The 27100-nt window shown below is 42.4% G+C and overlaps 2 protein-coding genes across 2 annotated transcripts; both read left to right on the forward strand.

Moving 5' to 3' along the window:
* The first annotated feature begins 2365 nt into the window (after positions 1-2365).
* eif3m (eukaryotic translation initiation factor 3, subunit M) lies at positions 2366-14802 on the forward strand. Its single transcript, XM_083650338.1, has 11 exons — positions 2366-2485; positions 3019-3154; positions 3837-3975; positions 4244-4367; positions 5535-5629; positions 6674-6757; positions 6862-6961; positions 9864-9945; positions 12368-12511; positions 12874-12934; positions 14548-14802. The coding sequence occupies exons 1-11, from the start codon at positions 2444-2446 to the stop codon at positions 14669-14671; spliced, it is 1131 nt and encodes a 376-aa protein (XP_083506464.1). The 5' UTR covers positions 2366-2443; the 3' UTR covers positions 14672-14802.
* A 5964-nt stretch (positions 14803-20766) lies between these two features.
* Positions 20767-25630, forward strand: prrg4 (proline rich Gla (G-carboxyglutamic acid) 4 (transmembrane)). Its single transcript, XM_083650906.1, has 7 exons — positions 20767-20942; positions 21169-21282; positions 21665-21828; positions 21939-21966; positions 23230-23371; positions 24370-24546; positions 24663-25630. The coding sequence occupies exons 1-7, from the start codon at positions 20828-20830 to the stop codon at positions 24688-24690; spliced, it is 768 nt and encodes a 255-aa protein (XP_083507032.1). The 5' UTR covers positions 20767-20827; the 3' UTR covers positions 24691-25630.
* Positions 25631-27100: the final 1470 nt, after the last annotated feature.

Here is a 27100-nt window from a genome sequence, read left to right on the forward strand (position 1 = left end):
GCCAGATACGTGCGGCTCACGTGAAGACTACAATGTCAGGCAGTCTTGGAATGATATAAAGCAGACAGACAGATATTTGTACCAGGTACAGTCTCACTGGAATTTAAAGGTTCTTTGTGGTCCAAGATTCCCTCAGCAGCTCGTACCCTAATCCTAACCACATCATTTCCAGGACATTCTTCCATGAATATAGGCTACTAAGCGTCATATCACAGCCCTGGTACTTTACAGACATTTTAAAGAAGACAAAAACAATGTCTCCCATGCACCTGGGCCTTCAAAGGCCGCTGGAAAACTCTTATTCTGGACTTGAAATACACCAGGCACTTGACACCAGCTGTTAATCAGCTAATGAAAGCCTCAGACTTACACAAGCACACTTGTGGAGAAGCGGCTATAAATTCTTTGCCGTGACAGCGAACAAGGGCAGGGAGAGAGTGAGGGTGGGATTTGGTACCAGGCACTTGTCTTCCGAAGGAGAATGACGCATCGTATGAACGGGGTGGTGAAACGCTCCGTCGGCCATTTCCCCCTCAGAGTCAGCAGCACACTATTTTAAGTTATTTGCCCTGCTGAATGTATTCAACTAAGCAAGCATTCAGTTCCCTATGTCAGTGGTTCTCAAATGGGGGTCCGGGGACCCCCAGGGGTCCTTGAGGGGGTTCCAGGGGGTCCCCAGCCAAAAGGCGGGTAATTTATTTTCGTTATAATTCCATTCATATGTAACACAATGATTATTTTGGTCATGGGTTTTATACACTTTCTGTAATAAAACATCTAAAAGCATCAAACTCATTATCATATGGGGGAGTGTGGGACAGAATCCTATCAAATTGTCTAATGGTCTAATTAGTTAAAGGGGTCCTCCATATGAAAAGATTTGAGAACCACTGCCCTATGTGACATGTATGTACGGCGAGCAGCCTTTCAGTTTCAAGTTTATTTGCCATTTAGCCTCACATCGTTCAGCAAGAAAAAAGAAAGGGGGTGGATGATGAGGTGGCTGATGTCTCTCCTCAGTGGAAGAATCTAAATAAAACACATGTATTACATGTATTAAACGTTTCTATGACGGCAGAGTTGTGATAGTGCAGGGAGGAGATCAGACAGTTGTTAGCAAAATGGAGGACACAGACAGCATCTTCACGAGGGCTGGGCATCTTTCAGTGGAATGATAGCATGATGATGATATGGTGATTTAATCATGACATACAATTCTATTATCTAAACTGATGATAACAAGTAAGTTTGATTTAAAAACTCTGACACAAAATGAGGTGTGGTAGGTATTCGAAACCTTCAGTCACCTTCCGGTTCAATGGGATGAACATTAATTGCATACTGTACGTGAGCCATATCGTGATGCTTACCGCTATCGAAAAAAATCCTTATCGTGATATTGATTTCAACCATATCAGTCCTAATCTTCACCCATACGTCTGATACCTCAAAAAGTTTGGTAACCTGAGACCAAGGTTTTAGGGTGAGCTGGAGCTCCACTTAGCCTCTTAACCTCACCCACGTCAATCACCAAGTGACCGGCCACGGTAACAAGACCCAGAATTCGACTTAATATTGAGGCCCGGCTGCAGAGCATCTATGGGTCAGCAGGAGCACGCTGGACGTGTTCCCCCTCTGATACTTACATTTGTTTCCGGTTTGGAAGACTGCTGGGCCTGTCATGGTGGTCCACACACACACACATAGGGACTGTTCAGTGAGATAACCTCTCCTGGGATCACCTTCACCTCTGTAACTCTCATCCAAGACATCCAGGGCTAATCTCCCACAGGAGAGATTGATACCTGGACAAGAAAGAGTCAATGAATGGGACATGGTGATGGAAGTCTTGGTGACCCAGGCAGTCTGACCCTTGGAAGGGGGGTGGGGGGGGGGGGGGGGGGGTTAGGACAAGTTGATGCTATCCAGCCCTGTTTTCAAGCCAACTGAAAAAGTGCTTAACCGTCCTATTGTATAGAGTTCCAACACGTTCACATTCAATTTGTGATAAAGACACGTCATTTGGAAAGTAACAGATGTAGGGAGAGAGAATTTGTGTTTGTTGTGATACTCACTCTTGAAGTTCACCCACAGTGTCATCCGGTTGGTTCTTCTTCTTGTAAGATTTCAGCAATGTGGACGCAGGACAAAAAAAAAAACCAACTCAATCACACTTCTTATTTTCATACTATAATCCTAAAACATGCAGGAACTGTAAAACTGCTTTTGTGATAAACGGGTGGTGGTTGTCAGGTTGGTCATGTTGATTTGGTTGTAGTTGTAGTCATTGACTGTTGTAGTACAGTAGCCTAGCTACTGTGCCTTTAACATCGTGACCCGGAAGTGCAAGACATTCACCGGTGCTCTTGTCTTTTCTTTTCCTGTGGTCTCTGCAGTGGTGGGAGCGTGGGATATAATCTAGGCTCACAAAATCATCTTAAAAATGAGCGTCCCAGCATTTATCGATATTACGGAAGAAGACCAGGTACGATATATCTCTTTAAAACGCCAGTTTTGCTCAGTTCAGCATGTGGATGACTTATAAACAATAGCTATCCAACCAGATAGCTTAGCTAGCTGGGTAGCTCGCAAATGCTAACCGCCAATGATGTGATTATGAATTCATCAGCTGAGACAGTTAATGTTATATGGTGGTAGTTAAACGCTAATTACGATGTAAAAGGCTGTTGTTTAACGCTAAGCCTGCGGTCATACGCCACCCTTTAACGTTAACTAGTTTTAGCTACATCAGTTTCGTTTGTATATAGCTACTTATGCCGTGAGGGTCCTGAGCTTAACGTTAACGTAGTGAACGGCGCTGTGACAGATGCTGTCAAAACTAGCTGATCGCTAGCTAAGTTAGCTCTTTAGACACACATCCAAATAAACAAAGACGCCAAAAAATGGCGAGCTGTCAGTAACGGTAGCATCCATCTATAGTTACCATCAACCGTTATCGACTACCGTATGTTGCATTTTAACATCTAGCTATGACGTTACTTATTGTCCTGTTGATAGGCTTCAGAGCTCAGAGCCTACCTCAAGTCCAAAGGAGCTGAGATATCAGAAGAGAACTCTGAAGGTGCACTACTTCATGTGGATCTGGCTCAGATCATCGAGGCGTGTGACGTTTGTCTCAAGGACGATGACAAAGGTGAGTGATGATGACCACACAGAGCTAGCCCCATTTGGGACAGCGTCACATAACGTTACTATCCGTGATGAGAGGTACCAAGTGGTTAAAGCGGTTTCTCACCCGTTTCCGATGTCTTATCGCAGATTTGAAGATCTTAGATTCCTCTTTGTTGATGAAACAACCGTTTAAAGGCAGTCTTTCCACAGCTAGGTGCCAAATTTACTGCAGAGTGAGTTTGATATTAATATCACGGTGCACGCTGCGAGCAAACAACATTGCAGTGCAGTCACGTAGTACAGTGAACAATTCCAGCGCACCTGGGAAGCAAAACACATCATGGAATACTCAAACTCCCAAGGTTCCTGTCAGCACTGGGCTGTCTATCCTCTCCTAAATTCAGCACAGACTGTCAAAAGACTGCTTTTAAACGGTTGTTTCACCGCGGAATATCATGTAACACCGCTGTAACACCGAATATAAGATCTTTAAATCTGTGATAAGATGTCGGAAACGGGTAAGAAACTGCTTTAACCACTTGGTACATCTCATCACGAATAGTAACATTATGTGATGCTGTCGCGGAGCCATTCTTGGCGATACGAACGAGGAAGGAATGGGGCTAACAGAGCCAATTAACAATTAGACAGCAGGCAACTTATGTCCAAGGCACCTGCCCCCCCCCCCCTCTCTCTCTCTGCAGATGTGGAGAGTGTGATGAATAGCATCGTGTCTCTGCTGTTGATCCTGGAGACAGAGAAGCAGGAGGCTCTCATCGAGAGTCTGTGTGAGAAGCTGGTGAAGTTCCGTGAAGGAGAAAGGCCCTCCCTCAGAATGCAACTGTGAGTCCTACATCGCTGAGTCCTACATCGCTTTATTCCAGTCAAACTTTCTCTTGTGCCTTGCTGTCCTCACACTGTAAAAATGTGTGCATTACAGATGCATCTAAACTTAAGTAGATTGTTGATTGTCATTGTAGAGAGAGGCAATGCCATGAGACTGTTGAAAAGGTGGGGGGTGTAATCTCCCATTCAGAAAACACAGAACTCGTAAAAATCCCACCTGTGTTTAAAATTTAATTTGTGTCTCTGGCACATTTTGTTTTTTTAGGCTGAGTAACCTGTTCCACGGCATGGATGAGAACGCCCCAGTGAGGTACACCGTCTTCTGTGGTCTCATCAAGGTGGCTGCTACCTGTAACGCCATTGCCTTCATCCCCACTGACCTTGACCAGGTATATATCCACTCACCATCCCAACCAGAAGAAGCACTGGCCATAAAACTTGCTGTCTCCTAATCAGGGCTTGGCACACATTTTTTTCATCATCGTCCCGGGACCGTCCCAAAATAAATGTAAGCCGTCGCGAACCGTCCCGAATTTAAAATCTTTGTTTTTCTACATTATTATTAGTTCAAATCATTCAAAGTGACCTTTAACATAAGTCATTGAAGAAAGTAAAACATAAGTAAAACATCATACAAATGATTAGATGTTCAATCATCAACTTTTTTTTAAAATTCACCTTAAAGCAGCTACGAGCAACTTTTTCGATTGTTATTAAACAGTATAAATTTAATATCAATGCATCACATCTTACCTCTAATAGTCGACGAGAGCAACGCAGAGTAGTCTCGCTTGAACCCCGAGTGAATCGGCCAGTGTTAGTGTGTCTGTAGCCAGGGCAGATCAGGAAGTGAAATGAAACGGTTTGCAGCAGCCACTTCGGCCATAACCACAAAATAACTTCCAAAAACCTGTTAGAATATAACGAGAGATGTTCCCGCGAGTATGCGTGGCGTTCACATTGTTTATGTTATGTTGCTAGGCAGCGCAAACGGCGTTGGAAGGCAGCTGCGTTTCACTTCCTTGTTTCACTTCCGCGTTTCACTTCCGGGTTACCCGGTCCGGTCGCTCTAGAGAGCCCCCTGTTGGCGCGAGTTTAGACAGACTATAGACTTAATAATCACCTAAGGGAGCAATCTCAGATACACACGGCTTTGGTCTCGTCGACTATTAGAGGTAAGATGTGATGCATTGATATTAAATTTATACTGTTTAATAACAATCGAAAAAGTTGCTCGTAGCTGCTTTAAAAGGGAAATTTTAATGTTTCTATCTATCATCTATCTATCTATCTAATAGCCTATCTATCGATCCATTCACTATTATTTATACAGAGGGTTGGGCGATGGGACGAATATTGGCTATCTGCGATTGAGTCCACTGTCGGTTGCTTTTGTTGGGCGATCTTTCATGCGATTGTCATTTTAATTTGCTAATTTAATGGGCTAATATAATTCAAAGCGTTCGCAAATGAGTTTGCTTTTTAAATAATTTGTCCTTGAAATTTTGCCGTTTTTCCCCCCTGCAATTGATTGATGTGTTTGTGCTGCTGATCAGGTGCGCAAGTGGATTATTGACTGGAACCTGAACACAGAGAAGAAGCACATACTCCTGAGGCTGGTATACGAAGCGCTGGTTGACTGCAAAAAAGGGTAACAACAACATGCAGACTCTGTGAGACCGACAATGACAATAGTTGTCTTGTAAGGGTGTGTGTCCGTATAGCTTCTTTTGCTGAGGTCCAACATCTTTTTTCCCAATGAGGAGAGAGTGTATGCGGCCGCCTAGATAGCTTTTCAGCGCGCTCCGCCTTTTTTGTGCGGCCGCTCTCAGCGCTTCCAGCTGAAAATATATCTGAACTTTTCAGAAATGCGCTGGTGTCAAGTGCTCCTTTTCAGGCAACTAATCGTATGGAGAAACTATCACAACAGAGACAGAAAGGCTCAATTGTGGGAGCAGATTGGCCGGACGCTGAATATTTCTCGTGAGTGTTGTTGTGCTTTTATCACCTTACGTGTGTCGCTTGTTGTTAGCTGTCGGCTATGTTAACGTGCATCAAGATAGCTGCCGCTACTGAGCTAATCTGCTTCCTTGGCAGTGTGCTGGAATGCAGTGCTCCCCAGTGCACTTCCAGCGTTTAATCGTGCATTCCTTTATAACTGGGAACTGGTAATCTTACGACTTCAAAGGTCATGAGCAGGACGGTGACGTCACCAGAGCTGGTATTTCCCATTCCAAACTCGTAGGAGCCTCAGCAGCCCCGACCTCAAAAATCCAAGATGGCTGCGCCGTGCAACAACAGTAGTTATAATCGTAGTAATGTTGTTTAGCACTTCTGTTTTGTTTGTGTTTGTGTCTCATTCAATCAGCTGTACACACAGCACTGCCTAACATCTATCTGTGTGGACATGAGGCTGTAGTGTTTGTATGCGCAAAATGCCATGTTATCAACTGTTATTGCTAACAATGGCTAGCCTGGATAGCGACTGGATCTGACCAATGAACAGTGAACTTCCCAGCTCAAGTTTTCTGCAAATGGAATGCTAACAAAACGGATGTGACGTCATTTAGCCTCCACATCCCAGTTATTTTGCGATAAAGGAACGCACAATAACTGCCAGGAAAAGACGCTATATGGACACTTAGTCAATTATATCATTACAAGAGTTTTCAACAGTGAATGTAATATTTCACAGTGAGCCTGCTGCGAAGGTGATGGTGGAGCTGCTGGGGAGTTACACAGAAGACAACGCTTCACAAGCGCGTGTTGATGCCCACAAGTAAACACTGCTTTCTCACCTGTCATTCAGACTTGGGATTTGGTGAAAGACAAATGACTTGTTGGCTCTACTCTCATACATCCTGCTGTGGCCCTTGTGTTTAGATGTATTGTCCGTGCTCTGAAAGACACCAACACCTTCCTATTTGACCACCTGCTGACCCTGAAACCTGTCCGCTTCCTGGAGGGAGAGCTCATCCACGATGTGAGTACTGAAGGATGTGCTCACTAAATATCATGCCAACTGTTTTTTACCATCTCCAAATACTATTTTCCTCAATAGCTTAAGTTCAATTTATTGGTATGTCACACATTTCTTAAATGAATGTGAGTTTCCTAATAACTCCCATGGCCTTGAATCTGCATCAAATCTGCAACATAATTTTTCAAGACACATATATTTATCATCTCTGATATAGGTTATATCAGGGTGTATATCAAGTGGGAGGCGGGCCTCCAAGCAGTTTCAGGGGAGGCTCAGTGAATGGAAGTGGAAAAAATATGACATTAGTTATTAAAAGGAGATCACATGAGATGCAGTAGTTTTGGGGAATTTTACCGTTTTTCCCACTTTACCAGAATCAGAAACAAATAAATGTCATAAGACAGACCTTTTTATGTATTTTGGTGTAGTCTGAAGTATGTCAAACAGCAATATCAGGCTATCTTGGCTCAATTATTGAGTGTCTATGGGATCAAATAACATAATCATGATCCCATAGTAGGGCTGCACAATTAATCGTATTTTCATCGTCATCGCAATATGAACATGCGCAATAAACACATCGCAAAGACTGCCTGAAACGCAATGAATAACAAAAGTGGTTTTATTTACATGCGTCATGCATTCTCACTCAGCATCTGATCATTTTGTCTTGTGTTGTAAATCCAGCGTACACCTTTCCCTTGCAACAGTGCGCTCCGCCCCTCTGCCAAAGCCCAAACAGAAAGACATAGGAACTGTATAGCTATATGCATACTTTAATATTTGTTTATTTATCGCAAGTCGTATCGTCATCGCTATATTGAACAATGTTATCGCACATCGCAGATTTTCCTCATATCGTGCAGGCCTATCCCATAGGCATCCAGGAATTGAGCGAGGGGGGTGCCTTTTTTATGGTTTTGGGATGCACGTCTGAGCTGTATTGCTATCAGGGGATAGATACAAGATGAGCACAACACAATGAACAATGAACAAGCTGAAACGGTGAACAGCAACACTGACTAACAGGTGCACAGGTTGAGACTGGGAAAACAATTTTGTCACTACAGTGCGCTCTTTTTTTCTTCTTTAAATGTCAATATTCTGACTTGGTCCATACTTCATCCAACTACTCTACCATTCAAGTATTTTTGTTTTGTCCCCTAGTTCATCAATTCATAATATGCCAGAAGCTTAGAGGAAGGACAAACAAACCCCTATCTGTGTACCGTAAATTCCGGACTATAAGCCGCGGCTTTTTTCCCGTTTTTTGGCCTTTTTTGCCCCCTGCGGCTTATATAACGGTGCGTCTTATCTATGGATTTTTTCAAAAAAAAAAAAAAAATCTCTCTTTTTTAGCACTCTTTCTAACTATAAATCCACTTCTGTTTTAATTTCCTCTCTTGCCCTCTTTTAACAACATAACATAACATAACATAACACAACACAGGTAAGCAGAAAGAAAAAGACGAAGCAATCACGCCATGAATGAGGAAATGACTCACCTGCTGGAGGCTGGAGATACACGCTTGGGCTAAACTTTTACTCCGTGAAACACTATCGATTAAGTCCGACATCGCTCAGAGGTTTTGAGCAGCTTGAAAACAAGTTTGAAAACGTGCAGAAGTCCATCCACTCACTCACTAAAGAAACTAAGGCAACCGTGAACAGAGTTTATAATGCGGAAAAGCGCATCCGCGCACTGGAGGACAAAAACAACACAGTGAGTCCGAAAATGGATAAAATGCAAAATCGAAACCCTGCACACGCAGGTTGATGACTTAATCAGCAGGAGTAAAAGAAATAACATTCGCCTGATCAATGTAAAAGAGGAGCTGAGATTGGTGACATGGACGCTTTCGTGGCAAAATCCTGTGTTACATCCTGGACCTGAAGGAAGGCGAGAAACCACCAGAGGTGGACAGGGCACACCGGGCGCCTCGGCCACGTCCAGACCCCGGCCTGCCACCGAGGGCCATCTTCATCTGCCTACTCCGCTGGCCCGACCGTCAACTCATCCTCCAGGCTGCGGGGAAGAAGCCCCTCACCTGGGAGGGTACGCGCTTTTTCGTCCGGCAGGACCTCTCCGCGTTGGTGCAACAGAAACGCGCAACATACAACAGCATCATCGAGTCAATGGATATCGCTTTGGCGTACTGTACCCAGCGAGACTCGTCATAACCAGACCGGACTATCTTTAGCACTCTTTCTAACTATAAATCCACTTCTGTTTTAATTTCCTCTCTTGCCCTCTTTTCACCACACCGCGGACACTGTGTGCCCAGCGGCGGAACAAGAGCTCAAAGTGAAACTGCCGAATATCTTTTGAGTTGGACTGGTCAATAGTACTGTGAGTAACTAAAATAAAAAACGGAATTCTCTCTTCTTTAGCACTCTTTCTAACTATAAATCCACTTCTGTTTTAATTTCCTCTCTTGTCCTCTTTTCACCACACCGCGGACACTGTGTGCACTGTAAAAAAAACAAAAAATACCACAATGTGTGATTTTGTCTGGGGATTAGTGACCTGACTTTTGTTTTGTTGAAATGTTAATAAATGGGAGCTTCCCCAAACAGCCATCTCTTTCCCGACAATCCCCTCTGTGCACGAAGCCTTACATATGGTAATTAAACATCAAAACACCCGCGGCTTATAGACCGGTGCGGCTTATAGAAGAAAAAAATAGTCACCTTTGAAGGTGCGGCTTATAGACCGGTGCGTCTTATAGTCCGGAATTTACGGTAGTTGCTTGTTCTATCCTTTCTTTTCTTCTGAATTTGGTTATCATGCACACAACTTTCAGAATGTCTCTTCAGGTGATGATACAAAGATGATCTGGCTGTATTTCACGGTATTTTCCACCCCTATAATAATGACATTTCTCCCTCTCTGCTTTTGCAGCTATTAACCATCTTTGTGAGTGCAAAACTAGCAGCTTATGTAAAGTTCTACCAGAGTAACAAAGACTTCATTGATTCCCTGGGTGAGTAGCCTTGGCTTACGACATCAAGTGCATGAATTCAACACACACACCTGCGCACGCGCGCGCACTCACACACACACACGCACGCACGCACGCACGCACACACACACAGTAGGTCTGTACAACATTAGAACACTAGTAAGGCCAACCTGTCAAGCGAATCTTTGAGTTTATATACTGTATCTGGCCAATGATGGGTCCGTGTTAACAGCTTAGATGCTCTGTGCACTGATTCCTGGATTATCATCACTGACTATAGACTAGGGGTGGGCGATATGGCCCTAAAATAATATCACGAGATTTCATGGTATTTCTACGATATAACGATATTCTTGGCGATATGACAAAATGATGACAAATATTTTATTATTAATTTCAAGAACATGCAATTCCAACAAAATAAGTGTTTTATATGTATTTTTATATGTCAGCATAAACAGAACAGTTTGCCTTCAAATATTCAAATATGCCTTCAAATATTACCGTGGTTTGTTGTACATGCACTTTTCTAAGCAAACCACTTCCACACTGAAGTCACTCCCCTTTTTTGGAATTAACCGTCACACCGTTGACGTAATTGCATCAACAAGTCGGCATATTGTCATCACAATATCACGATATGGATTTTTGATGATATGATAATGAACTGTAACGATATATCGACAACGATGCGATATGGCACACCCCTACTATAGACTTTTTAATCTGAAAGGAAATCCTCAAAATGGTATTGTATAAGTGCTAATAAAACATATTATTATGTTTATTCCCTTTTCCAATCAAATGTTCTGCTCAATTTTTCCATTTCAATTGTAACAGTTTAAAGTGTACTACTAGTCTTTCTCATCTTAAATGTATTTTGATTTCATCCCTCTGGTAATTATGGAAACAAAATGATCCATTTGTAAGGATGTGTTCTGTTGTTTTTGCCCACGCTGAAAGTTAGGCTACTGCTGGTTAGGGGTGGGGGAAAAAATCGATACACCACAGTATCGCGATATTTTGCCTGACGATATTGTATCGATATTTGGACGCCAAGTATCGATATTGCAAAAAAAAAAAAAAAAATTTTTTTTTTTTTTTTTTTTTGCAGGCCATGCCATGCCACCGGGCTACTATAAACTTTAGTTCCAAGGCCAGCAGTAAACGGTAGCATATTTTCATTTTGTTTTAACAGTAACAGTTTTGTCATAACAGTCATTTACAAATTCCCCAGTTACTGAATGGGCTGCACAAAATGTTTTGTGTAAGTGAAGTGAAGTTGCAAAAACTACACAAGTACAGTAGTCCACACACACATCCAGTTAAGGTGGACTGTAAGTAGACTGTAACAAACAGTTCAGTTTGTCAGGTGCATGCAACTATGACATGACTTTATGAAAGTTGTTGGTCTGTCTACTTGACAATGTTGCTGCAATAAAATGGTTGAAGTCAGATGTACAGACTGAAAAATTGTTCTTATATAAACCAGATGTTGACAAAGTTTTCCTTTGGGGACATAATTTGCAGTTGAAAAAGTAAGAAATCGCAATATATCGAAATATCGCAATATTCAATATATCGCAATATCGATATATCGCAATATCGAAAATATCGCAGTATCGCAATACTATCGTATCGTGACTCAAGTATCGTTTCAGTATCGTATCGTGGGCATCTGGTGATTCCCACCCCTACTGCTGGTGCTGGATGGGACTTGGGAGGTGCCTTCTTAGTGTTCGGCTGGCTCTCCCAGTATGGAAAAAAAAATCAAATAGCAATTTTTTATCCTGAATATTCTGATGCTTGACAATTTCCCCCCTTTTTTTAAGCGCTTGGAAAAACCTCAGGTCGGCACATCCAAATGCTTAGCATTTGAATATAATGAAAGATTGTTTCCAGTGTGAAATTTGATTGCCAGGCCCGGGATTTTGCTTAATACCCTAAAATACCTTGGCGCAATAATACCAGAATACATCTGTCCGTCTGGAACACCTTGTAATAAACGTCAGCATCGTCGTATTTGCAGTTCCAATATTTGATGGCGAATTACTTCTCCTTTTCTTTTTTGCCTTTGCTCTTCTTTTTTGACAAAATGTGCAGACACGCACACAAACACTCGGCTAATTCACGACATGGTGCTGTGTGTTGACACAGCACAGGAATGTGTGTGTCAGCAGCACTGTGTGTGTGTGTGTGTGTGTGTGTGTGTGTGTGTCTCTCACACACACACCACTGAAAGCTTAGGTGTAATTACACGAGTGTGTAGGATGGCCTCTCAAAACACACGGCGTCGAGCAGCGTTTGTGTTAATGAGTAGATTTCCCTGATCACATGCTCCTGAACGGACAAGCAATTAATGCGGGGGAAACTCCCCCACGTCCTCCTGTGTAATTGGCCGTGTCTGTTCCGTGTTTAATGACCCCTGCGTGTTTCTCCCCAGGCCTGTCCCACGAGCAAAACATGGCCAAGATGCGCCTGCTGACGTTCATGGGCATGGCGGTGGAATTCAAGGAGATCTCCTTCGACACCATGCAGCAGGAGCTGCAGATCGGAGCCGAAGACGTCGAGGCCTTCGTCATCGACGGTACGATGACGCACTTCTCCTCAAATAAAATCTTTGCCGTTCACCCTCCTCAAGCATGCCGTTAGTATAGTGTACAGCGAAGGAAGGAAAGTGACTGAACAGCGACGACATACAGACATGCATCCCTCTGACTTGCCTCTGTCATTCGTTTACTGTCATCATCATGTAGCTAACATCTACTATAGCTCTGGGAAAAGAATACACAGTGGTGAAGGCAGGTCATCAGGAGGGTTTTACAATGTGTAGTGATACAGAGTAGTGTAGGACCAAGAATTTTCGTCTTTCACTCCCTACGGTGCACTTGCTCTCTCCGAATGCTACGCCTGTCTCTCAATTCCTTCCTGTCTGCTTTTTCCCTGTAGCCGTTCGGACCAAGATGGTGTACTGCAAAATCGACCAGACACAGCGAAAGGTTGTTGTGAGGTAAGCCGGTGACAGAAAGTTTATTTTCAGGTCTGAGGTGCAGTGATAGCTTTTGTATTATCAGGACGATCGGTGTCGATGCAGCTCCCCAAATACTCCACTGGGGAACGGCAAATGAATCTGTGCCGATAGCGATGCTTCCTCATAAGGTTTGGCGCAAACAAAATGGTTTTACAGCTGGAGGGAAACAAATGTCTGCCGTGTGGCGAATCTTCGAGCTCAGTGAAGCAAACACGCAGCTGTGCCAAGCGAAGGTGTCTGGAAGTGTTGAGAGAGTCGGGTCAGTGTGGAGGAGAGATGACGCACCTGCTGCAAAGCAGCTGGAGAAGGCCAGACTGACACCAGAGCTGCCTTCACAATTAGAGTCACATCAGTCATTGTCACTCTTTGGGGAAGAAATTGAGTATTTATGTAATGTTTTTACGTGCTGTCAGCAGGACGTTTTGGGATACCAATGGTATTTTCATTCCCCACAGAGTGTCTCTTAAATATCTTTCATTTCACTTTCATCTTGCAGAGGTTTTTTGAGTAATGGTGCCACATAGGGCTGCAACTAATGATTATATTCTCGATTAATCGATTAGTTGTTTGGTCTTATAAAATGTCAGAAAATGGTAGCAAATGACGATCGGTGCTTGCCAAAGCCCAAGATGACGCTCTCAAATGTCTTGTTTTGTCCACAACTCAAAGATAATATCAGTTTACTGTCATACAGTAGTAAAGAAACCAGAAAATATTCACATTTAAGAAGCTGGAATCAGAGAATTTATAATTTTTCTCTTAAAATTGTACTCGATGATGATCGATTATCAAAATAGTTGTTGATTAATTTTCTGTCGAATGACTAATCGATTAATCGTTGCAGGTTTACTGCCACATGGCACATGGTTGTCAATGAGGTTTTGTTTACAAAGTTTGGACCAAATGTCTTTTTTTTTTCCTGGGTGGCTTCACACTGGTTGGAAATGATAACTGATATGAGAATGCTGAAATGCCATTTGTGAAAAAACGACTTTCTTCTTACATTCAAGAAGCGATAACCTCAACCATATTTTATTTATGTATCATATTTTGTTTTGTTTGACCAAGGATTGTTATACAATGGTTATTAGTGCATAACTTGGTCAAAATCATATCTAAATGCAATTGGTAGACTTGTTTCTGTGATTGTTTTATAGGCCAATACCAGACTGCATGAATAACTGCTAATTAAGTAGTATGTGGATCAGTTTGTATTGATAATCAACAGTCTGGCTCTGGGCTTCCGTAAGAGTTTCTGTCTGGTCAAGGTCACGGCTGCTGTTTGCTTTCAAACGGCAGCTTATCTTTGTTCTTGTCTGTTGTGCAGAAGAATGTGTCACCTAAACAGAAACTGGAAGTAGTGCTATTGCTCGTAAAATATATTTTTTCTTTTGTAATTTACAGGAAAAAGGGAGGTTTCCTCTGTGATGTTTAGGTCTTTATGTAGAGCAATGTGCTATTGTTCTAGTTACATTGAATATTATATTAATAGTACTGTATTTTATTTCCTCGAGTATGCCAGACCTCATCCTTGGTCGATGTATTCTTTTGTCAATGTAACATTCTGTTTTTTCTCTTTCCACCCTCATCAGCCACAGCACACACCGGACCTTTGGCAAGCAGCAGTGGCAGCAGCTGCACGACAGCCTGACCTCCTGGAAGGCCAACCTAGTGACCGTCAAGTCCAGCCTGCAGGCCCTGTCACCCTCTGCGTAATTCCACCTTGACCCACCCTGTCTAGACCGCCATCCCCTATTATGCTCTCCCGTTCCCCTGGCCTAGCTGAATTGATCGCCATTTTTATATTAATCCAATAAAAAAACTGGAGATCATCTGTGCTTGCCTATTGTTAAATATGGCTCGAGTTATGTTGGAGTCGAGCTGTGTGGTCATTGTAAGCACAGTGTTAACTGCAGGTTGCATAACACTGACAGAACATGGATTGAATCCATCAGTACAAATTCTATGAAACGACAAAAATCTAGAGATGTAACGGCATGAAAATTTCCCATCACGATTATCGTGACCAAAATTATCACGGTTATCGTATTATCGCGGTATTCGTAAAAGAATTGCTGAAAATGTTCAAAAAGTACTGAGAGACTCACTGAAATCATTTTACAACGTTTTGTATTGAAAACTCAGACCGAAAAAGGATTGATACTCTCACTGAAATAATTTCTCCAGGGCTGCACGTTTGCATCTGGGAGACTGTTGCCAACTTTGGTTGATGATGGACAGTATTTACCATGTTGTTCAAAGCACTGTAATCATGGTACCACGGTTTTTAATGATAATGAAAAATTGAAACGGTACGGTTATCGTAAGGAATTTCATCGTTATCCTACTAAAATCTTTACTGTGGTATTGGTGGATGATGGATGATGAAAATGAAAAAAAATTAAGTAAAAAGTATACATATATATATATTTTAAAATCTACCGGTTGCTTTATCATCTTTTCAGAAGGTCATACGGTGATTTTGAATGGGGGCGGCTCCTCTAGCGTTCCTCCACATCTGGCTTGAGTTAAGGACAGACTGGCAGTATTAGATGAGCTGTGGCTCGTGGTGAGAAATAGCCTGTTACAAAACGGTCACTTTTCTGGAAACGCTGGAGAGGTGACAACGCGAGCATGACCTGGAGCTGACCCCCCCCCTCTTGCTGAGGTCAGAACAGTGACTGTAGCGTCGACGCTGAAGGCTTGTGGTAAAGCTGATTCAGTGCCGCTGAAATGTGGGAACAATGCACTGTGGATAGCTAAGATTCGGCTGTGTCGAGTGTGACTCACTGTTTCTTGATCTGTGCAAACTAGTACATGGAAAAAGTAGAGTCGGCACGCACTGTAGCTCCCTTTTAAGCTGATTTATTCGACCCAGTTTGGGATGTGCGCGTCTCCTTCACTGTTTTATACTGCTGCATACTAAGGCTGTACCTAATGCTTATTTTCATTGTCAATCTGTTGATTATTTTCTCGGTTAATCTATTAGTCGTTATTGGTCTATAAAATGGTGGAAAAAATGTTGATCAGTGTTTCCCAAAGCCCAAGATGTCTTCCTTTGTCAACAACCCAAATATATTCAGTTTACTGTTCTAGAGGAGTAAAGAAACCAGAAAACATTCACATTTAAGGAGCTGGAATCAGAGAATTTAGACTTTTTCTTCTTAAAACAAACAAACCAATTAATTATCAAAGTAGTAGGCGATTAATTTAATAGTTGACAACGAATCAACCAATCATTGCAGCTCTATTACTGTGTAGGTGAAAAGTGATCAACAGGATTTCTAAATTCTGTTCCTCGTTGCCGTTGCCCAGTGAGGAAAAGTAAACTGCCATATCTCCCAAAGTGACGCAGAGATCTGTTCTCGGGCAGCGGTCCAGAGCGTTAGGATGTGAACTCTGATGATATATGGACCAGGCATTAGGTGTAAAAGGGGTCTGTTAGAGTTTTCTCCCTCTGGGGCTGTGATGAAATCAGCGCAAACTGACAAAGTGCAGACTTTGTAAGACTCAAGTATGGCTGTAATTTTTCCTTCCTTTGTTCAGTGGTCATGCCATTGTTTTCATTCTGTCGTGAGGACATTTTCTCTTTGTTGTTTATCACCTCACCTTCATTATGCACTGTTACAGCCTTGTTACTATTTTATTTAACACATCAAATTGGCTACGAATCTGCATGTCTTACAAGGTTCTTATCAGTGTTGGTGGTAACTCATTACAAAAGTAACATATTACATGTAATATATTACTTTTAGCACTAACTCAGTAATATAACATATTACTTATAGGATTTCAGTAATATACCAGTTACTTTGTCAAGTAACTCAAGTTAGAAATTGAGTTAAAAAAATGATCAAAGCACATTTAAATCATTTCCTAATCAAACTATGTTTTTATGCAAATAACCACTATAGATGATACCAACAAAGGAAAAGGATAACATTTAGAATTGTGGACGGTTTACACTGAGTTCAAGACGGTTGAAATTATTTTTCTGGATGGTTCCGGGGCTGCGATGTAATTCTGCTACTGCTGTTATTACAGTGAAAGTAATGCAAAAGTAGTATAATCAGTAACGAGTTACTCTACAGAGACAGTAATATTGTAAAGTAACTTATTACTTTCAAATGAAAGTAACTAGTAATGTGTAGTATATTACATTTTGAAAGTAACTTGCCCAACACTGGTTCTTATCCTACACATCCATCATGCAGAAGGGACTCGACCATACAGACTGAGTGAAAGATATATAATTGTCTTGTTCCAAAGCCTCTGGTGAGCGCTATAGTGCGTTTGTTTGGTGATGTCACCACTCTCACCCAAGTCTGCAGAAGCTCACCGCTCACTTCTGTCCAATTGTCCACATGGGAGCAGCATCTCCAGGTCTTATCAGGGGGAGTAAATCACACAACACATTCTCAGGAGCGCAACCTCATCACAGTCACCCGCAAGGTGGAGCATCGGTAGAAACGAATGTGTTGACTGACCAAGGCTTAAAATACTAGCAAAGTCTCACATCTTGATTTCTTGCCAAACGTTATGCTCATTTTCTCTGCACCCCTGTTTGTTACCTGTGGTTTCTCATTCCAGACTCAGACACTGATCCCTCTCTGTCATATATTGTCTCTAATTTGTCTCACTGGCTTTAAGTGACTGTTCCGTGGGACGGTCCGTCATGTGAGATCTTCCAGATGTGATGATCATGTGCTGTGTGGTTGGTTTATCTGGTGCATGCTTCATGACCCTCCTGTTATCATCGTCAGATAGAGGCAGCTCTGCATTGTTCGGGTCAAGAAAAGCAATATTCTAATTGTAAACTAACTGCCTAAAAACTGTCCCTTTTTGCAGCTCAGGTTGTGAGCTGGTGTTATGCGAGACACGGATAGGACCAAATGAATTTCCCAGCAGCGGGGGAACTATTAATCATTATAACTTTGCCATTATATGTGTTGCAAGGGGGCAATATCTAACATCTGACACTAGATAAAGTCTGGAATTTCTCATTCGCTTCTTTGTATCAACATTCCTCTGGGTAAATCTAAGATCCTGACAGTATCCAGAGACACCGTGGAGTACAGGAGAGGGTGCTCTCACTGCTTTTCAATTAGCACCATCCAGTAGTCGGCTAGATAATGCTTGATTGCATCCTATCTCTTCTTTACATAAACACTGGCCTGGAACCTCAGAGGCAGTCAGGCAGATACGTCTATTTACATGGAGAGTGTGAGACATAAACACATGATGCCGGTGGCAGAACAGGACACTTTATCTTCACTGTGTTAGTGTTGCTGTATGTTTTTGTTGTTTGTGACGCGTCTCTGAAGTTGCTATAGTCACCGTTGTTTTGAGGTGGACAAAGGCAGAAACAAGTGCATTTTATTACAGATGACTCTACCCGGTCCGAAGTGGGCCCCAGAGTCCATTTAACAACCTCTTCCCATACAAGGCCTGTGCATATAGTCACAGGCTCCCAACCCTGAGTATACTGAGATCGTATGAGAGGAGGTTTTAGTGCCTTTAAAAGAGACAGTGTTGTCTTACAAGAGTCATTTAATTTACACACTCCCATTAAAAGTGAAAAGACAACATAAAAAGGGAATGGAAAGGAGAGCAGTTTGGTTGTTTATGCTGAAATATGACATAAAAGCACCCTTTTTGTTCCATTAAAGGGTCATTAAAGTAAGATGACCCTTTAAATCCCACTAAATCTTATCGGGCAAGGGTCACCTTGTTGAGCCAAAGGTTACAAGACAAAACATATCAATTTCAAACCATGAAGTCACTGCCTGGAGTGAAGGAAATGTATGTCACCGGAACAGTTTAACGGCCCAACAAGTAGTGTAGGCCTATTATTAGATATTAAATCCCTTTTTGGAGAGGATCTATTAGGCTACTTTTTTGTTTCTCCTCCCTGTGTTAAATACATTTTATAAAACAATTGCTCATACAATATTTACGCTAAGTGAATCAAAAGGCAATTTCATTTATTGTTGTTTGCTTTGAAAAACCAAATAACGTTAAATATGTTGTGATGAATATCACATTTTCACATAGCCTACTCTTTTTCCAATATTTTAGGGTGCCCTCCCCACACCCTAGACTGGGGGGGGGGGGGGGGGGGTAACACACACACACACACACACTACACAAGGTAATTTCATTCAATGATCATGAGAGGTTTTAGAGGTTAATGACAAACTTGCAAAAAAGATGCAACTCGAGTCTTATTATGTTGTTGTTGTTGTTGTTGTTGTTGTTGTTGTTGTTGTTGTTGTTGTTGTTGTTGGAAAGGGTGGACAGCTTCAAGTACCTGGGAGTCAACATCCACCAGGACCTGACTTGGGCCGGTCACACCGCCACTGTTGTCAAAAAGGCCCAACAGCGACTACCGGTACACGGACTCAGGCGCCTGAAGAAATTTGGGCTAAGGCCAGAAATCCTTAGGGACTTCTACAGAGGCACCATTGAAAGCCTTCTGACTGGCTGCTTCACCACCTGGTACGGGAACTGTACCACCATGGACCGCAGGGCGCTATGGAGAGTGAGACGCGCGGCCCAGCACGTAACAGGATGTGAGTTGCCAGAACTGCATGAACTGTATAACCAGCGGTGCCTCAGGAGGTCCCTGAAGATCATCAAAGACACAAACCATCCCCACAACAGCCTGTTCTCCCTGTTACCCTCAGGGAGGAGATACAGGGTTCCAAAAGCACGCACAAATCGCTTGAGGAACAGTTTCTTCCCGCAGGCCACGAGACTCCTTAACATACACAAATAGTGTAGTAGCCGTACTGTACCATACTGTAGCTGCTACCATTACGTATGTCTAATGCTTAATTGTATGTTTAATAAGGTATATGCTATTTGCACCTGTATGTCAAATACGTCAAATTTAAAATGTTTAAGCACGTCTAAAGTATGCACATGACATGTGCACCTATGTGCAGTGAATATGCCACTGTCTCTGACTTGTCTTAACACTATACTGCCTTATTGCTTGTTGTGTCTCTTGTTGTTTTTGCACTCATATGCCCTGTTATATTTGTACTATGTTGTAAACGGAGTCCACAGCACAAGAATTTCACACGTGATACTTGTACCATGGAGTGACAATAAAAATCTTGAATCTTGAATCTTGAATCTATTTATTATTCAATTTGTGTAGGCCTATTTAATTCAGTGACTTGCAATACCGAGCTTGGCCACCATGTTCAATTGCGCCCGGCGCTGGGCCTGCAGCCTAGCTGCTTCCAGGCAGTGACAGGTGATGGCCCAGCTGACTATGTGTGATTTAAAAAAAAACATCCCACATATTGCAATGTGGTTTCCATCCTGCACCATGCTCTAATAGGCAACTGCAATATCCGGTAAGAGCCAAAACAGATGAAAAGGTGAGCAGATACAATATTCTGTTATCATATGCCCGGTTCACTGCAGCACATGTAAGACATATAATAACCTGCCTACCCTACTATAATTGGAGAGTGTGACCGAAATGATGTAGAGTTAATGGGACGTAAGATGATGCTGATCGACCACAACATCAGTAAGTGGTGAGAGGGATGCGTTTTGATGCAGCTGGATGATCCCTTTGAAAACTTTGGTCTAAATAAAAACAAAAGACTTGGAAAGATGACCATGCTTCCACTTTGCTTTTGTGGTCCCAGATGCCATCTAGCGTCCACCGCTGCATATCACAGATCAGCTCATCCAGGTGAAAACGATCGATTGGTCGGGTCTGCGCAGGTAGTTTCACAAGAGGTGAGGTCAGATCCGTAAACAAAAGACAACTTCTTCCCCGGCTGAAACAGCACGGATTCTCGGTAGGCTACTCTGACCATTAATTACTGTCATGATGATTGATGTTTACGAATGATGAACCATTTTACAACATTTTCTCCGACGGAATTTGAGAAACACCACTGCTGTTCCTGGCGATCGCTCGTGGCAGAAGACGTTTCCAGGTTTATCTCTTATCAGCGTCGAGGTTAGGACACCACTCCTTCAGATAGACTGGCTGCTTCTTGGCTTCTGCCCTGGGCCACCTTCGAGCCTTAATATTGCAGTTTTCACGATTGCCATACATAGCACTAACTAGCTTGTTGGTTGAAAAAGTGTACTGTAGGCCTACCTTGATACAGCCTACTACTGTGCAATAGTGTACTCAACTACTATCCACAAATGATCTACTATCCCCACCCACGCTCTTACAGGTGAATGCATGGCCATGTTTTTCCATCTATTTATACTCTTTCAACTCCTGTCCTGTGGAGACTTTGCCTGCACGAGAAGGTTACTGCAAAATCCAGAATCGCACGACCAGGAAGGTGAGATCTTTTACATCAGTTTCAATTTGACTTACAGTCAGTAGGCCCGACATCGGTTGCCTTTCAGTTTGTTTTATTATAGGTTAACACAGAGTCAACAATACAATGAAAAGTGCTGGACCAGAGTCAGCTCAGCAGGAAAAAATAGAGAGAAATAAACAATAGAATATAGCATATATTCTATAATATATATATTCTGCTCGTATATAATAGAGCAGTAGCCTATACATATGTCCATACATAAAAGTGGTGTAGGTAGCCTATTGCCTAATGGTATCAGGCCTGGATGAATAGCAGCAGTCTGTGGAATAGTGCCATTTTTGATCTATAGTGCAGACAAGCATGTCACTTTTTAATCATTTCACCTGATTACACTCTTTAGTGTTTGTTGGAGAGGCGGATGCAAATGAGTTCTTGGGACGCCATCTGCTGTTTAACCGGTTCGACTTTGAGGTTTTCACTCCTGGAAATTTGGAGAGGGAGTGTTATGAAGAGGTCTGCAACTACGAGGAGGCGCGGGAGGTTTTTGAAGACACCCAGAAAACAGTTAAGCGATGCTCCTCTAGGACAGCATATTAGAGGAGGCATGGTTTGATGAGTAGCAGATGCCTCCTGTCCTGTCAGTCCACTAAACCCATGCTATTTCATTTTTGCAGGATGCTTTTTGGAAGAAGTACACTGAAGGTAAGAGATGTGTGTGAGTCAGAGTGAGTGAGTGAGAAAGAGAGTAGCTCTTCAGTTTTATAGCCTAAACGGTAGTCACATTTTTAACATTATTATGAATATAATGACCAAACAGCCTGATAGTCTGTGTTTAGCAGTGTAGGAAATTAGCCAGGGGCAAGGGCACAAATGCCTCCAAGACATTTCTCAATTCTCCTAAAACCATGATGGAGGAGGAGGGGAATTGCACGCAAGATTTCAATAATTGTATTTTCATTCAATTCAATTAATTTCCATCTCTAACACACCCAACACCTGCAAGCTGGTTGCCAGAATAAGACAAAACCAGTGCTGCTGTTCACACTATGCTTTAGCAACTTAATGCACAACAAGTTTTTATGCCCCAAAAATTTATTAAATGCCCCCATTTTCTAGACAGTGGGAGCAAAAGTTGCCCCCTAAATTTTATCAATTTCTTACACTGGTGCTGTCTGCATCAGAGGTTTTCAAAGTGGAAGGTGGCCCTGCCCAGGGGGGCTCCAAAGATTTTCAGGGGAGGCTCAGTGAATGAAAGTATAAAAACATTCCATTAGTTATTACAATAGTTGTCAACAAAGATCACATAGAATAACCTACCGGTAAATGTGTGTGACTCAGTCAGAAAGAAAGAAATGCCTTCAGGCAGACCTTTTCATGTATTTGATGTAGTCTGAAATCAAACAGGAATGTCAGGCTATCTTGGTTAAATTATTAAGTGTCTATGGGATCAAATAACAATCGCGATCCCATAGGCATCTAGGAATTGAGCGAAACTAAGCAAGTAAACTGGGGCGGGTTCCAGGCTTTACCCGAGGGCCGAGGGGAGGCCCACAGTGTCAGACTCTGGTATACATGATTCATAGCCTACTGGTGCTTCCAAAACCTGTTCCATCACTTGTTCAACTAGCATAGCTCGATAATTTACTGTGAAATTTTTCAAAATCCGCTGGTGGGTTGTAACTTAGGTCTACCCCTGTAACTCTCTCTTTGGTGAGTGAACTGTGTTTTGATGTTGGCTTTTTCCAGAAACCAAACGAAACCATGCCCTCCTTGTTCTGCTCTTAGGCCACAAATGAACATCCTTAGATGAAAACAAACAGAAGTTATCCTAAAGCATTCAGATGGCTGCTTCTCATTTTCCAACTCGCCGCCTTGCCATCTAACAAGCTTTGCTCTCTAGTTACTTTGTGCAGTCTGTGATGATCCACAGATAAGTTACTTTGTGCGGTCTGTGATGATCCACAGATAAGGACTCGCGGCCGTCGCGGCTCGATGTGACGTCTCTCCTGGTGGGACTGATTGCTGCTGGGGTGGCTGTTGTTATCCTCGGCCTTCTGCTCTGGTATTTCTGCCACGGAAAATGCAAGGACGACTTCAGCCGTACCAGGTAAGTGAGATCGTTATTATTGTTAACTGACAGTCTGTGGTTACAAAAGCTTGAACGCATCAAGTAGGCTGCCTTAAGGTACACGTTCGGAAGTTAGTGGCAATATCTGGGTGTCCAGGTAGTGCAGTGGTAGATTCCCTGCCTACCAACACGAGGGTCGCAGGCCGTGTTGCCTCCGGCTTGGTCGGGCATCCATACAGGCACAATTGGTCGTGTCTGTGGGTGGGAAGCCAGATTATGGGTATGTGTCCTGGTCGGTGCCGAGTCTAGTGCCGCCTCTGGGCGGTAGGGGCGCCTGTTCGGTGGGAGGGGAACTGGGGGGAATAGCGTGAGCCTCCCACGCGCTAGGTCCTGCTGGTGAAACACCTCGCTGTCAGGTGAAAAGAAGCGGGTGGCGACTGCACATGTGTCCGAGGAAGCATGTGCTAGTCTACGGCTCTCCCCAGATCGGCGGATGGGTTGGAGCAACGACCAGGACAGCAGGGGGAATTGGCCAAGTATAATTGTAGGGCCATATGATTTCTGCAAAATGGAAAAAATTTACTGAATCATGGAGTCACGGAATCAACTGTAAAACATGGAATACTGCAGAATTTTCCATACTTTGTCTGAAATTGATAAAAGGTAGGCTAGGTAGCCTAATTATAAAAACAAAACAAAAGTAGACCTAATTATAGTAGTAACCTAAATGATTTCATAATTGTAAAATAGCCCTAAAGAAATGATTCTGTTTTCACTTTAAGAAACATGTTGAAGAGGCCGTCGGAGAAAGTAATCACAAAAACAAAAAATATCAAACCTCCTAACCCCTAAATTAAAATTTAAATGGGAAAAATAGAATTTTGGGAAAAAGAAAACGGAATTTGTAAAAAAAAAAAAAAAAACCGATTTCATATGCCCCTACAATTGGGGAAAAAACAGGGTGGAAATCTGAGGGGGGGGGAAATGTTTATGTTAATGGAAATATCTATGCATCTGCGTCTACTCTCCTCTTCCAGTTCCATCAGGGTGCGTTCAAGGCGGAGCAATGCGTCTCTGATTATGCGGCGGCTGGAGGAGGTCTCCCTGCAGCCTGTGCCCCCCATGGAGGACATGGACCCCCCTGGGCTGCCCTCCTATGAGCAGGCCATAGCCAAAAGTGGACCGCATGATGCGCCACCTCCTCCCTATCCTGGGTATTTACACCGCTATGTCCTTACATTGTTTTTTCACTTCATTTTTGCGCACAAATAATCCATAATCCTGACACAGATCATTCTAACATCTTTTTTTTTTTTTTTTTCCTCATTAGCTCACGACCTGGAAGTATTCGGCGGTAATCTCTTGGGGATAGCTGCATGTCAGTCGAGTGGATGTTTTTACAACTTAGATTTGCATTTTTCTGCTCTACTTCACATGGTATACCAGTTAAACATTCAACCTTAGAAAATGTGAGACATTACCTGACATTGTATGATATTTCCACTCTTACTTTCGTTAATTGATTTTGGTCTTTTGGTATACCCTTTCTTTTCTTAGCATCAATATAATCTTGTAATATTTTGTCTACCTTTGTTGTGCTGCTAGTGCCAAAATGTATTTTAGCACCAAGTCCTTAAACCTTTTCCAGTCACCTCTAGTAACTATTCTCTCAGGTATGATCATGTTTAACATGCTTTGTAATATACTGTAACCCCAACCCCATGTCACATAAGTCCTTTGTAGTTGATTTTACCTAGTTGGCTGCTTTTTAACTAATGGGAAATGAAGAAACCATAACCTGTTGGGAGTTAAGGCTGTAAATTGTTTGAATGTTAGTTGCTCCAAGTTGCAGTCGCCCCAAGTGTGAAACACGGTATGAATAGAAGGATTTACACAAGTCTTATAAGTATTAAGTAAGTAAGTAAATCATTTAGTAATTAGTTTAGACTTTTTACATTCTGGATGAATGAAACGTCACCAACATGCCTGCCGTATGCTGGTGTCTGATTCTTGTTAACCCATTGATACCTGATGCAGCATTTGTGTGTGTATCCCTTTAAGACTGCGAACCGCGGTCTTAAAGGGATACACACACAAATGAGGACTATACACGCAAATGCTGCATCAGGTATCAATGGGTTAATGCAGAAATATAGGCTACTGTAGCTGTCCAGAGGAAGACTACATGGCATTTGCAGTAGTTACTGTGTCCCTCCCCCCCTCCTTTTGGGGGAGGGGGTTGTCCCTCTAACTCATGATGCTGAAGTTCATTATGACATTGTGTCGGCCAATTTACTGAAGGCCAAGTTTGTTTAGCTTATTCACATGATTATGAGCAGAACTACTTGAAATGGAAAACTATTAGATGTTTTTTTAATAAATACATTTATATTTAAACTGTTTCATCCTTGAACCGGGCGTGGGCCTAGCAACCCCACCCCATAAAAACCCCACTTGCTACAGAAACCGCAATCACAGTCTTCTGTATGAAGAAGACTGCCCGGAGCGCGTTGGTGTAGTGTGGTTGTGGCCCTATGCTCCACTTAGGAACCTACAGGGAATAATAAGAAGCAGAGATCTTTGAACTGTGCTCTTAAAGGAACACTCTGCCCATTTTCAACCAGCTTTGTATCATTAGAACATCAGTAGTATATCAGAAAACTGTAAACGGTTTTGAAGTCTGTCATTTAATTTGACAGTTATTGAGTGTTAAAGTGTGGACCAGTGACATCACTGGTCCACACTAACTCAAATGAATAACTCATTAACTCAAATCAACTCTCAATAACTGTCAAACTAGATGAATGATGAATAGTTTGACAGTTATTGAGAGTTGATTTGAGTTAATGAGTTATTAATTTGAGTTAGTGACATCACTGGTCCACACTTAAACACTCAATAACTGTCAAATTAAATGACAGACTTCAAAACCGTTTACAGTTTTCTGATATACTACTGATGTTCTAATGATACAAAGCTGGTTGAAAATGGGCGGAGTGTTCCTTTAAGTGTGTACAGTATGTGTGTGTGTTTGTGCATGCATCCATGGTGGTATCTATTTATGGGCAACAGCAATATACATGCACATACAACAGATTTGTAATATTGATAAGGATGTTCTGATGTTGATGTACCAATAAGATGCATAACAAGCATGAGCGACGTTTACTGACGATGATGATGGTGATGATGGCGATATGTAACGGAACACAACAGCTCAAGAATTTCACACGTGTGTACCTGTACATCGAGTGACAATAAACATCTTGTATCTTGATATATTGACAGGAGCTCTAAGCTGTATATTGACGTCCACGTGATGTTTTGCTTCTGTACTCTTATTACTTTGAATATGAATTGCCAGTGACCACGAGGTCAAAGTCCAGATTATCAGGTTTGATGCCATTTCCAGCCTGAAAGTGTAGCCTACAGTACTCTCTGTGTGTGTGTGTGTGTGTGTGTGTGTGTGTGTGTGTGTGTGTGTGTGTGTGTGCTAGCTTGCATGCGTGTGTGTGTGAGAGAGAGAGAGAGAGGGAGAGAACTTCAAAACACTGAGGGTTGTTTTGAATTGGCTACAGGCCTTTTCCAAGCCTGTGGTTGAGACCCCTTGGAGAAATAGAGAGAGGGGAGGGGAGGAGGGGGGGGGGGTCTAACAATAACAATGGTTTCCTCATAAAATGCGGATGGGGCATTGTCATCCTGGAAGAGACCACCCCACCCCCATTAGGATAGAAATGTTTAATCATCATAGGATAAAAGGTGATCACT

This window comes from Poromitra crassiceps, assembly GCF_964638095.1.
Source record: "Poromitra crassiceps genome assembly, chromosome: 14".
NCBI lineage: Eukaryota > Metazoa > Chordata > Actinopteri > Beryciformes > Melamphaidae > Poromitra > Poromitra crassiceps.

Coding starts and splice junctions, on each gene's coding strand:
- eif3m (XM_083650338.1), top strand. CDS start 2,444: ATGAGCGTCCCAGCATTTATCGATATTACGGAAGAAGACCAG. Junction 2,486..3,018: donor ATATTACGGAAGAAGACCAG/GTACGATATATC, acceptor TCCTGTTGATAG/GCTTCAGAGCTCAGAGCCTA. Junction 12,935..14,547: donor CAGCGAAAGGTTGTTGTGAG/GTAAGCCGGTGA, acceptor CACCCTCATCAG/CCACAGCACACACCGGACCT.
- prrg4 (XM_083650906.1), top strand. CDS start 20,828: ATGATGAACCATTTTACAACATTTTCTCCGACGGAATTTGAGAAACAC. Junction 21,283..21,664: donor AGAATCGCACGACCAGGAAG/GTGAGATCTTTT, acceptor TACACTCTTTAG/TGTTTGTTGGAGAGGCGGAT. Junction 21,829..21,938: donor TTGAAGACACCCAGAAAACA/GTTAAGCGATGC, acceptor TCATTTTTGCAG/GATGCTTTTTGGAAGAAGTA.